At 51.6% G+C, this 14,320-nt stretch overlaps 8 protein-coding genes across 8 annotated transcripts in view; 6 read left to right on the forward strand and 2 right to left on the reverse strand.

Moving 5' to 3' along the window:
- BBA_08800 (peptidase C14) overlaps positions 1-719 on the forward strand; it is a gene marked incomplete at both ends in the record, with an annotated part of 4,005 nt that extends 3,286 nt beyond the window's left edge. Inside the window, one exon of the mRNA XM_008603897.1 lies at positions 18-719. Within this exon, the coding sequence (XP_008602119.1) occupies positions 18-719 (702 nt within the window). The remainder of the gene's footprint in view (positions 1-17) is intronic.
- A 157-nt stretch (positions 720-876) lies between these two features.
- On the reverse strand, positions 877-2,231 carry BBA_08801 (beta-1,6-glucanase precursor; the record flags this gene model as incomplete). The annotated part of the gene is made up of 2 exons (XM_008603898.1): positions 877-2,000; positions 2,057-2,231. The coding sequence occupies 2 exons, from the start codon at positions 2,229-2,231 to the stop codon at positions 877-879; spliced, it is 1,299 nt and encodes a 432-aa protein (XP_008602120.1).
- Positions 2,232-2,805: 574 nt separating this feature from the next.
- BBA_08802 (tetratricopeptide repeat domain-containing protein) lies at positions 2,806-5,408 on the reverse strand (the record flags this gene model as incomplete). The annotated part of the gene is made up of 4 exons (XM_008603899.1): positions 2,806-3,046; positions 3,108-3,791; positions 3,837-5,334; positions 5,387-5,408. The coding sequence occupies 4 exons, from the start codon at positions 5,406-5,408 to the stop codon at positions 2,806-2,808; spliced, it is 2,445 nt and encodes an 814-aa protein (XP_008602121.1).
- A 457-nt stretch (positions 5,409-5,865) lies between these two features.
- Positions 5,866-6,807, forward strand: BBA_08803 (GS1-like protein; the record flags this gene model as incomplete). Its single annotated transcript, XM_008603900.1, has 2 exons — positions 5,866-5,870; positions 5,925-6,807. 2 exons carry the CDS (start codon positions 5,866-5,868, stop codon positions 6,805-6,807), a joined length of 888 nt encoding a protein of 295 aa, XP_008602122.1.
- A 592-nt stretch (positions 6,808-7,399) lies between these two features.
- BBA_08804 (uncharacterized protein) lies at positions 7,400-7,732 on the forward strand (the record flags this gene model as incomplete). The annotated part of the gene is made up of 2 exons (XM_008603901.1): positions 7,400-7,484; positions 7,563-7,732. The coding sequence occupies 2 exons, from the start codon at positions 7,400-7,402 to the stop codon at positions 7,730-7,732; spliced, it is 255 nt and encodes an 84-aa protein (XP_008602123.1).
- Positions 7,733-8,766: 1,034 nt separating this feature from the next.
- BBA_08805 (replication regulator) lies at positions 8,767-9,735 on the forward strand (the record flags this gene model as incomplete). The annotated part of the gene is made up of 5 exons (XM_008603902.1): positions 8,767-8,995; positions 9,066-9,243; positions 9,298-9,343; positions 9,392-9,497; positions 9,554-9,735. 5 exons carry the CDS (start codon positions 8,767-8,769, stop codon positions 9,733-9,735), a joined length of 741 nt encoding a protein of 246 aa, XP_008602124.1.
- Positions 9,736-10,330: 595 nt separating this feature from the next.
- BBA_08806 (uncharacterized protein) lies at positions 10,331-12,781 on the forward strand (the record flags this gene model as incomplete). The annotated part of the gene is made up of 3 exons (XM_008603903.1): positions 10,331-10,390; positions 10,442-10,961; positions 11,022-12,781. The coding sequence occupies 3 exons, from the start codon at positions 10,331-10,333 to the stop codon at positions 12,779-12,781; spliced, it is 2,340 nt and encodes a 779-aa protein (XP_008602125.1).
- A 600-nt stretch (positions 12,782-13,381) lies between these two features.
- Positions 13,382-14,320, forward strand: part of BBA_08807 (RNA recognition domain-containing protein) — a gene marked incomplete at both ends in the record, with an annotated part of 1,601 nt that continues 662 nt past the window's right edge. The window contains one exon of the mRNA XM_008603904.1: positions 13,382-14,250. Coding sequence (XP_008602126.1) covers positions 13,382-14,250 — 869 coding nt within the window. The remainder of the gene's footprint in view (positions 14,251-14,320) is intronic.

Consider the following 14,320-nt stretch of genomic DNA (forward strand, 5'->3'; position numbering starts at 1 on the left):
TGGGCAGACGATCAGAGCTGCCAGAGGCGTTGCTTACGGCGTTGGCGGCGCGGCTCGACGACGACGACGACGCGCGGGGCGCCGCCGTCGAGGCCCTGTGCGGACGATCGGAGCTGCCGGAGGCGGCGCGGCTCGATGACGGCGACGAGAACGTACAGGGCGCCGCCATCGAGGCCCTAGACGGACGATCAGAGCTGCCGGATACGGTGCTTATGGCGGTGGCGGCACGGCTTGACTACGATGACTGGCGCGTGCGGGGCGCCGCCGTCAAGGCCCTAGGCAGACGATCGGAGCTACCGCAGGCGGTGCTTACGGCGGTGGCGGCGCGGCTCGACGACGACGGCGACGAAGTGCGGCGCGCCGCCGTCGAGGCCCTGGGCGAACGATCGGAGCTGCCGGAAGCGGTGCTCATGGCGGTGGCGGCACGGCTCAACCACGTCGACTGGCGCGTGCGGGACGCCGCCGTCGAGGTCTTACTACATAGGAACGAGAAACTCTCTCGCATACTTCAGGGGTCTCTTATTGCATCTTTCTATAAGGCTTTACTTGAACGGAGCTTTGGGGAACAGTTAAGTTGGTACATTGAAGAAGATCGCTACTGCGTCAACATGCCAGGCGGTATTGTGTTATTATCTGTCGATATTCCACAGAACGAAGTTAGAGAATGGATAAAAGGAGCCAGGCTGTCCATCTACGAGCGGTGGGGAGAGCTCGTCTAACCACTAGTCCTACTTGGTGGACGACGAATCTGACAGTGGGTGGATGGAAAAGGATGTCAATTCCTCAACTGTGAGTGCTTTCGTGCACGTTTGACGCCGTGAAGCATTATCTATATATATATGAAAAACATGTACAAGCCCTCCTCAAGTTCATTATTCACCTGTACCCAGAGCAGACATCCTGGTAGACATTGTGCTCCAGGCTGGCAGCGTCTGTGGGCACGTACTTGAGATACGTCGCGTACGAATACGTCCATCGAGGGTCATTCAGCTCCGTCTTCCAGGTCCAAAACACCCATCCAGACATGCCCGGCTTCTCGTAGAGCTGCTGCTGCGCCGTGAACCACTTTTTAAAAAACCCGGCGTCGTGCCAGTCCACGCTGGACGTCATGCTCCATTCGCCCGTAATGTCAAAGTCCTCCTCGCCGTCGACGACGCGCGAGTCGGTGCAGGCGCTGCGCATCAGCCTACCCTGGTCGCCGCGCTGGTCGTCGGGCAGGCCAAAGCTAATGTAGTTGTGGTCGTCAAAGGCGACGCGGGGGTCGTTGGCGACGGCGCTCGCGTCCCGGGGGTTGCCGGAGCTCCATTTGGCCGACATGTACTGCACGTGCAGCTTCTTGTCGTCGGAGATGCCCAGCTCGGCCTCGACGTCGCGGACGGCCTTGAGAGCGGCCGGGTAGTACTGCTGGATCAGGCCGGGGACCTCGCCGGGGGCCGGGTAGCGGCCGGCGGCGTCGTGGCCGGACACGGGCTCGTTGAGGACCTCGATCATGCCAACGGTGCGGTAGGCGTTGTTGGTGTGAATGCGACGCGCCATCCACGACATCCATTTTTCGGCACGGCCAAAGTTGTAGTCGTTGAAGAAGCCGGCCGGGTGGTTGTTCTGGCCGGTAAAGACGTCCTCCTGCTGGCCGCCGGGCGCGCCGTGGAAATCTATAATCACGTAGATGCCGAGGTCAGCCGCCTTGGCGACCACCTTGTCGAGATACGGAAGCATGCGGTTTCCGTCGGCAAAGGGCTCGCTGTCCTTGTCGACAATGTCAACATAGGACCAGTAGCCAATGGGGATGCGGATCGTGTTTAGGCCAACGTCGTGAACAGACTGGACCGTGTCCGCGTTGATCCAGTCTCTCCAGTGGTTCTCAAATTTCTGGTTGCCTTGCTCGCGGTTGCCGCCAGAGTAGTGGTCCCTCATGCAGTCAAACTCGGACGCAGATCCGGCGCATCCCATGACGTTATCCCACTCGTTGGTCATCATCCAGCGCTCGCCGATAAGCCAGCCTTTAGTTTGTAAAGTCAGCTTCTTGTTGCGCAGCAAATCATAGTAGTGAACTTACCGCCAAAGTTGACACCGCGAATCTTGTTGATTCCGCTGCCAAGGCTAGGCTTGAAGCGCTTTCCAAGCTGCTCAAAGCGAGCAGTCATGTTGAAAGCGGCCAGGTCGCGGTCCTCGGGCCTCCAGGCCTGGGCGACGCCAGCGAGGAGCGCAGGCGCGATTACAGAAAACTTCATCTTTGAATCGCGAGAGTGATGCAAAGATTATATTCTGACAACATTTTTCTACAACCGGGCGATACATCTATTTAACCAAGTCTGATCACTGTCGCGCTATTGTCCCGGGTCCTCGGCCTAGTAGAAAGCAAGAGCCCGCAATCCAAAGCGCCGGACGGCCCGATTACAGGGTGTGAATACTGACGGGATACGGTTGGTGGAAGTAATATTTTAGCAGCAGCAATCCGGCCAAGTAGTTTTGTGGAGGCCCGTCTCGCCGTCCAACAGTGCCCTTTTAAATCGCCCATGTGGATACAATAGCTTCGGGGATCATCGGCGATGCTGTCATCAAGTCAAAGAGATGGATAAACTCCACTGCGTGTAGTTGCGATGACGATGGACGTCTTGATACTTGGCTGGGAGAATTGCGGGTTGACGCTCCTCTGTGATGGCTTTTGGACTTGTACATGAGGCTAGCTGCCCCGTTTCACACTCTTTGACCTATTATTTTGAGTATTCATTCATGGTCGTATTTGTTCACAGGACTACTTTTGGCGTTGGAGCGATGAACCTTCTGGACGCCAATTGACGCTAATCAACGAGCCCAAAACCCGACAATTTCATCAAAGTCTTCCGTTCTTAAGCTTTGGACATCTCGGTCTACCTTGGTTACCTCTTTCCTCAAGCGACAGGCGACCTTCAGAGCTATAGAAGCCTCTTGTGTCTTGCCTGCCCCCTCAAATACCTTGGCCATAAGAAAAGTAGTGCGAGCAATCTCGTTCAAATGTGCAGTTTGGTCTACCGACCAGATTTGGAGCGCTAAATAAATCATCGCACTGGAACGATCAGCGAGTTACTCACTTCTCGGGTCGAAAGGTAACACCCATCAACACTTACATAGCTTCATCGCGTTTCCCTGCTCGGTTGAGATGCTCGGCAAGTTTATGAGCGACATTTGCAGTGTAAACGTCTTTCTTGCCAACCGTCGCGCACATGTGGCGCCACGCCCTGCGGTGGTATTCGAAACTCTCGCCCCATTCCTTCTGCGCAGCGCGGAGATTTCCAAGTGCGTACAGAATCAATCCCGTCCGAACGGATTCCCTGTCTTCCTTTCCAAGAGCCTTTTCTCTGCCTGCCAAGCTATCAATGAGAAGCGTATTGCACTCTTCAAGTTTGCCTTGAGCAAGCAGGGCCCAGCTGAGATTGGCCTCGCCTGACCGGGGGATGTAATTGCCCAGGGATTTGCGTATCCGTAACGCCTCCTTCAGATCGGCTTCGCCTTCCTCGTACCTCCTATCCTGAGTGCGTGCAATCCCTCGCTCTGCGAATGCAAGGTATAATCTCTCGTCTTCTCTCCCCAATGTTTTGCAAATTTTGAAAACCAGGTCAAAGGAACGTTCCTTGTTAATTCGGCTTGTTTCAAAGTCATTGGTATCCATGGCGATAGATCCTAAGCAAAAGAAAATATCTGCAAGCACCGAGTCCCGATCAGGGTGTGTTGAGATCTCGCAGATACTTTGAGCAGATCCAAAGAAGCCGTCAAAATGCTTCGTGCGTCCGCGCTCTTTTTGGTACCTTGTACTATTAGATTATACAGAGACAGCAGTCAGGATTGCGTCTACGTACCATGCAGCCTCGATCAGAAGCTTCGCAAACAGTAAATTCGTCGTCTCGGATAAGCCTGAGATGGTTGCCCAGAGCTGATGTATCTTCAGCACGTGAGGGTAAAGGGATGCACACACAGGCCACCTTTTGACGTGCAGCCTGCCGCCAGTTGATTTGGGTTGAGGTAACTCTGGCTCTTTGGATGGCTGAGGCATGGCTGATGGCCAGTCCGCCCAAAGCATTCGAACAATCTGGTCAAACATGAACCGTTTATTGGTGAGGTCCATTGTTGCAAATACCGCATCTTGTACAATGCGATGGACCGATATTTGTTGTTTCTGCTTATCTCTCCGAACCAAGGACGATTGCATTAGCTCCGTTCGAGCTTCAATGTAATTGCTTTTTTTGAACGGGGCACTTTCGCAGAGCAGTCTTGCGGATGCCTCCATCAGCAGGTCCTCACCAATGATGTCTGGATCAAGGAATGAGATAAGCTCCAATAACTTGCGAGCCTGCGGCTTCAGCTTCTCGAACGCCCAAACCGAAGACAGAGAATGGCGGTATGTGGCCAAGTTTCTGTCAAATTTTGTCTGATACAGAGTAGCACGTTCTTCATGATCAATGAAGAGTACGAGGAATTCTGCCAAAGTAAGGTCTTGTCGACGAATGATCCCGGCCATTTGAGAGATGGCTAAAGGAATACCACCAAGTGCGTTGGATATATGGCGCGCTGCTTCGTCCTCCTGCGTGTTAGAATTGACAGTGAGATGGTTGAACAAGGAGAGACCGTCCTGCTGTGACAGTGGGCCAAGATCGAGGCCCGCGAATCTGCTTGTAAACATGGTTTTCGCCAAAGGGTCGCGACTAGTGACCAGAATTGATCCGCTTCCTTGGGGCCAATAGTCTGCCAACATGGTTGGGTCATCCGCGTTGTCGAATATAAGCAACCAGGTAGCCCCGCGTTCGGCCTGATTGGCTTGTCCAATCTCATCTGACGCCAGCAGCTGCGATTGAGGATTTGAGAGCCATCCTTTCAAGATTTCTCTGCTGACGAGCAGGCTCTTACACTCAGATTCATCTTCAAGACCTAGTGCCAGCGAAATTTTCTGGTATTGGTGGTCAAGTTTCGATTTCTCGTCCGCCACGACCCAAAATACTGCATCGAAATGACGCTTGTGACGTCGAGCGAACTCACGGGCAGTTTCCGTCTTCCCGATACCCCCAAATCCACACAGTGCAAACTGTCGTAGACCGGTTCCTGATGCTGCCGCTACATTCGTAGACGGCAGAAGCTCGTCTGCAAGGCGTCCTAACACATCTTCGCGGCCACAAAAGTCTGTATTGACCGAATGGTAGTTTAAAAGGTAGCACGGCAAGCGGAAGTCTTTGCAAAGGGGACTGCTAGGTGTGATGGGATGGACCATGTCGAACCCTGAAAGCGATGTTCTTTCTGTTGCTCTGTTCGACGGCCAATTTGTTGCTTCGTTTGACGAGCATTCTGTAAGCTTCAGCTGCTCAACTATCACACGTCAGCAGGTTTATTTGGTGCAGCAAGACCTCCTTCAACTTACAAGTCACTGGTAGCTCGCTCATCGTGGGCGAGTAAGAGCTCATTGCCGCGTATTGGTTCTTTGTGACTTATCGTCCTCGAGTCTAAGATTGACAAGTCATGCAACGTCGTCCAACGTCGTCCAACGTCTCGTCAACAAACGGCAGTACAGTCGTGAAGAGCTTTGCGCCAGCGCTGTAGATAGCAAACGCATAAAACCTTGGTCGATTCTCCGAGAGCATTCCCATCACTGCGCTAACAATGGGACGGCCCGTTGGTTCCCCCCGCCGTAGCCTGGTGAGGAATAGGTCAGATAGGAGGGGGTGGCGCAACGCCACAGCGCGTAAAATGTGCTCAAGTTCCAGGGTAGCAGCACCCACAAGATGTGAGGTGCCGCTGTCGTAATTCTGCCGCCAATAGTGCGGGAAGCCTTTTGAATACTTCTGAATAAAATTGCGAGCTCCTGTTCGCACAGGGAACTGCATACGAGTTTGATGCAATATGTAGTAAGTCATTAGCTCCGCTAGAGTCGAATGTCCCATAAGCTGTCCTGGGTACAGCAGCACTCTCTTCATATTGGATGACGATAGTGACACCCAGATTGTTCAGCTGACAACGCTTGCCAGCACTTTCCCCGCGATCCGAGCTTGCATTTTCGACGTGGATGGGCTTCTCATTGACTCGGAAGATATAATCACCCAGTCCACGAACCAACTTCTCGACAAGTATGGCAGGCCTCCCTTTACCTCGTCGATTCGCGCCCAGCTTATGGGAGTCCCAGACTCCACCAATGGCGACCTGTTCCACAGCTGGGCCAAATTGCCCATCTCTCGCGAACAATTCGCTCATGAATTGAAACAACAATTGCGGCTGGACTTTCCACGATCCAAACCGCTGCCTGGGGCGAGAGAGCTTGTGTCTCGCCTCAGCCTTGCACAGAGCGCAAACGGGGACAGCATTGTGCTTGCAATGGCCTCCAGCACCAAGACTCAGAGTTACGAGCTAAAAGCATCGAGCCCAGAAGTGAAACAAGTGTTAGGCTTCTTCCATCCTGATAAGCGCATCCTGGGAGATGACGCGAGATTGCGACAAGGTCGAGGAAAGCCGGCACCCGACATCTACTTGCTCGCTTTGCAATTGGTCAATTCGACAGAGAAATGCGGCGGAAAGGCGATCAAGCCCGAGGAGTGTCTGGTTTTGGAAGATAGCGTAGCGGGGGTAGAGGCAGGAAGACGGGCCGGCATGAGGGTTGTTTGGGTACCACATCCAGACGTGGCGGTTGAATATCAAGCAAGGCAAAAGGAAGTGTTGGCTGGAAGAACTGGAACGTTTGACATTGGAGACGACTGGCAGCCAGGGGCAATTGACGATGGCTGGGCTGAATGTATACCAAGTCTGCAGCACTTCAATTACGACAAGTATGGAATAATCATACCGCCCTAGATTATCTTCAGGAGCATTGACGTTGCACAACTTGCCTCCCTTTAGATGAGAAATAATCGAGCACCGTTGCTGAGATCAAGGTTCCTGTATCTACCTAGGTGGATCAGGTAACCTACTTGAGGTCAGCCGGGATGGCCGCCCGTCAGCAGTGGCCACGCCACGTGACAGCGTGGGAGAGCGACACACGCATTGCAGGAAGATCACGAAGAGCAGGGCAAAAGAATCGTTCGAGAATATGCTTCGTCACTGGTTCGCATTACTACAAATCACGCGTGGGAGTAGGCGCAGTATTTATACGTTTCGGTTTACCCCGGCTTGGCGGGACTCGGTCAGGCCACAACCGCGCCAGAAGCAGGAGAGGGTGGTAGTGAACCACGCCATGTCGGAACCAATAGGAGTCACGATGAAAATACTATTTTTTCTGCAGTGAATTTGATATAAAAAAGAAAAATCCTCATCGAGGAGTTGTAAATATATTGCCAATCAGTTTCAAGATCAGACTTTATAACAACTTCACAACAAACGACCACACAACAAATCACAACTCATAATCAACTTCAACCCGATCGACCGCCTCAATCCAACTTACAGAATGTCTGCCCCATTGAAATCAGCTGCTAGCGCCGTTACGCGCAGCTATCCCCGAGGCCTTCCCATCCTTGTCGCTGGCACATCCGGTACGCACCAGTCGTCGTCTTGTCAAAGACTTTTTTGGCCCAGGCTATTTCGAAAGATTACTGACTGATTCAATCCAGTCGTCGTTGTTGGCGCCTATGTCAAGTCTCAATTGAGCACTCAGTCCAACACTATGGATCGCTTCTTCTCCACATACAACACGCCTGAAAGTGAAGCTTCCCGGCAGAGAACGTTCCACGGCCACCCCGACACTCGATCAAACATGCTCAACATACTGGGCCGGAAATAAAAAGAGATTCGTGCAAGATGCGCAATGGTTTTTCTTTGTGTCAGCGGGCTCTTTGGATGCACAGTTTTGTTCAAATCACTTTAGCATTGTTAAATGGGCTTGGCCTGAAGTTTAGGGCTCAGGAATTCATAGAGGGCGTCTTTTCCCATTTCCGGTTAAAATAGAGATGACCGAACAAGAAGCAATTCAAGTTCAATTTTTTTGTAACATGCGATGGCTTTTACGCTGTAGCAATAAGTGCCACGTATTCAGAGAAGTAGTTAGCAACACCCTGTGACTTGAGCAGCAGAGCGCCACTACCATGTCAGGAAGTATGCAGAGTCTCGCATGCTTTGCAAATATTCCTGTCGCAAAACATATGGCCGGAGGATTATGACGGTATATGGAGCTCGGTGGTGCTCTTTCCGAGACAATGTTATACTGTATGGTATCAGTCATGCAGTGCACTGATACGATCGGGTCGATTTCGACCATTGTTGCCAATTGAGACCGCAGCCTAGCTGAAAAAGATTAATCATCATTGCATTTGTAGCGTATTCAGAATATTAGGTTCGGGCAATGATGATATTTTGCAATGAAAAATCGTTCTGATGGCGATTTACGATGGCGACTTACAATGGCGACTTACGATGGCAGTATGTCCCCCAAGGGCGATCATTGGAGATAAGGCTGCTGGTCGATCCGGCTAGTTGGTCACTTGACGCGAGCGGTAGGGCATTGGTATGTGCCTTGAGTGAGGTCGCAAGCCTGGGTACATTTTTTGTTTAATTCAGCTTAAGACTTCAACATAATCGGTATTATCTGATCTTGAAATTCTATTCATAATCTTCTTTGAGCGTCCCTCGCGCTGTTGGCAAATACTTATAAGTGGCCCACAATGAGTTGCAGCTACAGTGCAAGCTGAGTAGACACGGTGCACCACGCAGCCCAACATTGGTCGCAGTTTAGCTTCGCACTGTACGGCAGCATCTAAAATTCTGCGCCTGCAAACGTCGATAGAGACAGCATCGGCATAATAACTGGGCAGCGAGACAATGGCCAACTTAAAAAGACGTGCCGAAGAGGCGGCTCCGGCAAAGACGAATAAGAAGAAACGTAAGAGCAAATTTGAGGCAGAGGATGAGTCGCTCAACACTGAGCTCGGCCTCAACATGCTCTTCTCACGAATGGACAATCAGTTACTGGCCGACTACTTGGCGCAGAAAATTGGCAGATTTGGCACTGACCTCAGCCCTGTTGAATTATCCGACATTACCGTCTCTGGTGAGTAAAGGCAGACTTTTTCTGGGAAACTGCTTTTTATCGAGGCTGGCACGACTGACAAGGTGCACAGCAAACGCCATTACAGACTCTACGGGCTTTACGGAGCAGCGGACTCTGGAGAAGCTGCCGGATTTTCTGGCCAACTTTTGCAAGAATCCAGACAGCTTGGCCAAGGCGTCTAAAAAGATGGCCACTCCTCATTCCATCATTGTCACTGGCGCTGGACTACGCGCTGCCGATATCGTCAGGTACGTCTACGGCGGTCCATGGCTTCTCCAGCGTGGGGCTAACACCTAGAGCAGGGCGGTCAGGAAATTCGCTTCCAAGGAAATTGCAGTCGCAAAGCTGGTAAGTACTCTCTTTGCATTGCAGTTGATCAAGTCTCACGTTTGTTAGTTTGCAAAGCACATGAAGGTCGATGAACAAGTGGCTTTCCTAAAAAAGACGCGCGTGAGCATCGCAGTAGGCACCCCAGCGCGTCTATCCGAACTCATCGACAATGGTATGTGATGCTTCAAAAATAGTCATCTTCATTCTTCGTATCTAACATGTCTACAGGCGCCTTATCGCTAGAAGGTCTACATCGTATCGTGGTCGACGCTTCGCACATTGACCAGAAGAAGCGCGGAGTCATGGACATGAAGGACACAATGATGCCGCTTGCCAAATTTATTTCCAAAAAGCAATTTCAGGATAGATATACCGACGAGGATAAGCCTTTGTCGTTGTTGTTTTTCTAAATGTATATACCCGCCCTCCCCGTACCGCATATCGAATACATACCAGCTTAACGGCGCTGCTGCGTACCGTCGATTCTTCTCGCTACGATGACTCTTCATGGTACCTCCCTTCACAATTTCTCTTGCCTAGTAGCGAGCTCTCGCAAAGTTGTCCAAAATGATTGGGAGCGCGCCTGCACCAGTCGCTACCGGCCCGCCGGACGCCGCCTTCCTCGCCCTGGCAGCTGCAAACAAACGACAGACTTCTTTGCCTCCCACCCTGCAACCGATTTCCTCCTCTTCTCTTCTTCCATCATCACCGTTCAGTCCACCTCTCATCGAGCAGCTCTACTCTTTTTTTTTTTGGAAGCCATTCTTCGACTTTTTTGGATCCCATATTCTCTCGCTTTAGTACACTACTACTCGCCATCGGCATTTGTTACAATCTGCCACGGAAATGATGAAACGAGCATCAGCCTTTGCTGTTATGTTACCCTAGCTGGGGCAATGCAGCCAAGCACCCGCAGCAGATTCCCCAGGTTGTTTACTTTGATCCTCGTCTTGATATTGACTGACAATTTTCGCAGAGTGCGCTCGAGACTGTACCAAATCTCTTATGCAAGAGCATTCCACTACCGACCTGACAAACATTTGTTACGATGTAACGAAACAAAGAGTAAGCTTGAGCTCGAAAGTGTGTAACTCGGACCATTAATAACACTCACAGTCCCTTTTCCTTTGCATATTTGGCTCATGTCAGTCACGATACTACGGTCCGGCTCTCGCCAGTGCCATCATCTCCTGCTCTGGCCGAGGAGCAAACATCAGCCCCCTTCTTCCAGTCGAGATCCAATCCGAAAAACTCTCTGGTCGTCAGATTTCGGAAGATTCTGGTGACTCTGGCTCTATTTCAAGCTCGGATATCAACAATGAAGGCATTGACCACAAGCTCACACTTGCTCTCTCTTGCAATGCTGGTCCTGATGGAGTTGTGACGGTTTCTCTATCATCTCCTCCGACATTTGCCACCCACATTCCTGACGCTGCCAGATTCCCAGATGACCTACTCAGCCGTCTTGGCCTTGTTGGTTCTTCGACTTCCGTCGGTTCAACCGTTACTCAACCCCAAGGCCGACCTGCTCTGCCTACTACAAACAGTGGGCAGTTGACTGCATACAACAGCGACCAAGGCGGGCAGGCGGGACAGCGTGGGCAAGCCGGGTCTGCGTCTGCAATGGGGATGGACAGTGAGTGCAGAATAATGTCTACTTCCTCTTTTCCAGCTTCAATCTCTTCAAGCTCGACAGGCTGCAGCTGCTCGCAAGAAGCAAAGCCCACATCTATGCAAAGTGTCAGCGCCTGTGAGGCCACGACTCGACAGAAGTCTACACATGCAACAGCTGCTAGCACTTCTACTCAAAGTGCTACTACTTCGTCATGTGAGGATTCCGGGAAAGCTGCGGGGATGTCTGCGACACCAACATCCCGCCCATCAACATCAAACTCATCCACAACAAGTTCCTCGTCAGCATGCAGCTCGTCTTCCACTTCTGAGGCATCTTCTTGCAAGACACGAGAGACCACCACTGCCTATGTTTCAAAAGCTGAGACGACGTCTACACTTTGCTCCGGAGACACCACTTATGAAGGAAGCAGGCAGGTTCCGAAGTTCTCTGCCCAAAGGACGTTCTCCAATACTACGACTGAGTCTTCGACACTCACGCTATCACCTACCTCTGAATCAGAGACAAGCTCGAGCTCCAGTTGTGAAACAACATCTGTCTCCTCGGCTATGGTCTCATCTATTTCCAAATCTGGCTCGTCAGCTATGTCCTCGTCAAAAACTTCAAGCACGTCTTGTTCGACAACTTTAGCTTCGTCTTCAGCTACCTCTACAAATTCCTCCACGACTACCTCCACAGCTTCAACAACGTCGCCAGAATCGGTCAAAAGCTCCAACGAAGCTGAAAGTGTCTGCTCTACCTCTTCCTCATCCAGAACCACCAAAACATCTCCATCTTCTACTACGTCAAGCACAGTCTCCACGAGGCATTCAGTATCACAGTCTTCCCAGCCACCTGCATACACCAAAGAGGACTTACCCCAAGCCTATGGCACTTTAACATCTATGGCACTGCCCTCTTATGCTGATCTCACTCCTCCCAAATACGGCGCTAGTGCCTCGCTGCAAGCCGAGTCCGTCTCTTCTCAATCGAGTTCATCTACAAGTGCATCTAGCACGTCAAGTGTCTCTGCCTCGACATCTCTTTCCTTTTCTTCCTCTTCCTCTTCTTCTTCTGATTCCTCTTCCTCTTCTGATTCCTCATCATCTTTCTCCCCGAGCATCACAACAGACTCGATGTCCTCCTATGGGTACAATTTTCAAGACGCAAGTCAGACATCAGTACCAACATCAACGATATCGATACCACAAGGCAAGCCGGCTCAGACTGCCTCAGCTGAGGAGCGCACGGATAGTGCCGTATCCTTTCTCTCGTCTGAACCTGGCCACGAGGTAGAGAATACAGCCAGCAGCGCAAGTAAGAGCCAAATTCCAGGAATCGAAACAGTACCTGTGCCGAGCAAGAGCTCTGCACCAGTAACGAGACAGCCCACTGCAGCCACAGAGGTGCTGACGATCGGAGGCGGGCCACCTGTCATGTCCGTGACAATAATCGAGCCAGACGCAGATGGAAACCTTGAGACGTCTGTCCTTACGCTTTCGGAAGAGTCGCCTTGGCAAACGCCCGCGCCAAGAGTTCGAGATATCAAGGATGGCAATCTACGCGCACGGGTAGATGGAAACCGAATGGGCCTGGCATTAGGACTTCCGACACGAGATCCCAGTGCACCGGCTACCACAATGCCACCAGTGCGTACTGGTAATAACACGTCTATTTCGCCGGATGCCGCCTCAAATGCTACAGAGACCTTGGCAGACGTCCGAGGGATGCATACTCCATCGAGTGTACCACTTGACTCGTCTTCGTCCGTGGTAAAGTACTACCTTGACAGAATTGTCTTTGTTTTTATGGCTTGGGTGATTGGCAGGTGGATCTCAAGTTGAGTGCAATTTTGTTGAAGGCTGCACAGAGCAGCGATGCGACTAAACGAGAAGCATATAACGTTATAGTATGGTTATCTTGAAGGCACAAGAGAGAGGTCGAGAGAAGTGCCGCTTTTATTATGAGTCTTAAATTCAAGATAGAAACTTATGGAGCTGGCTGATGGCCATTTTAGACTTGGTAGCAATAGTTACGATGTTGTTTTCGACGTTGCAAATCTTTTGTGCTGGTGCAGGGTAAAGAATGTGCATGGGTGTTGCTCGAATACGGACCGACGCAAACAGTTCAGGTGAAGACCATCGCAGAAGACAATGCACAGAAGAGGAAATGTGTCGGCTCAGATCCTTCTCCTCTCATCATCGACATCACAGAAAAAGACCTTTTGTGACATGCTGGTTCAACAATTGGGTTCATCTTTGGCGATAACGGCTACTTTGCTACAGGATGTTTATATAAGCGTGGCCATGATTGCCGCTAGCCACTTTAGGCGCAGCCCCGCTAAAATTTCAAAACCGAACAGGAAAAACTTCTGGAGCAATTTGCCTTTTTCGAGCAACCAGCTCCTGATACTTGCGAGTCACTTTTTTTTTGGGCCGCAGAGAATGAAGAGCAAACGTGCGCAAGAGGTCGAGGCCGCTGCCGCTGACAAGCCGGCCAAGGCTCAGGACTATGCGACTCCTCTCTCCAAGAAGCGCAAGCGCAGCGGCGACAACGAGGTAGAGGACAGCGCCAAAAAGGCCAAAAAGGCCAGAATGGACAAGAAGGAGAAGAAGGAAAAGAAGAAGAAGAAGCAGGCCGAGAAGGCGAGTCGTAAGGACAAGAAGAATAAACGCAAGGACCTTAAGGACCTTCCGGGCGAGGACGACAACGACGCGGAGGCTGCCAATGGCGACGTGAACGACCAGCCCGCGACCAAGGAGACGAAGAAGAAGGATAAGTCAAAGTACAACAACAAGAAGGACAAGAAGGACAAGGAGGATAAGAAGGAGGAAGAGACTGTCGAAAAGGGCAAGAAGGACGAAAAGGACGAAGAGGACGAAAAGACGCCCAAGAAAGAGTCCAAAAAGGACAAGAAGAAGACATCCTCCTCGGACGAGACGACGGCAGCTGCGGCTCCCGAAGATGCCATTCCCAACGGCGCCAGCAATGGCATTGACCTCGACGTGGAGGATGCCAGCGCCGCCGCTACCGCCGAGGACAAGGACGACAAGGCGGCGCGCCACATTGTGTTTGTCGGCAACCTGCCGTACACGGCGACGGCGGCCAGCATCTCGGCGCACTTTGCGTCGCTGTCGCCCATTGCCGTGCGGTGCCTGACGCAAAAAGGCGGCGACCCGTCGCACACCTGCAAGGGCATCGCCTTTGTCGAGTTTGCCAATGCCATTACGCAGCGTACCTGCCTGGACCGGTTCCACCACAGCGAATTTGACGATGGGCACTCGCCGGCGCGCAAGATTAATGTCGAGCTCACGTAAGTGTTTTATTTTTCCTTTTCCCTCTCTCCTACATTTATGCCTTGCCGCTTTCCTCTCTCTCTCTCT

This window comes from Beauveria bassiana (genome assembly GCF_000280675.1).
Source record: "Beauveria bassiana ARSEF 2860 unplaced genomic scaffold BBA_S00040, whole genome shotgun sequence".
Lineage (NCBI taxonomy): Eukaryota > Fungi > Ascomycota > Sordariomycetes > Hypocreales > Cordycipitaceae > Beauveria > Beauveria bassiana.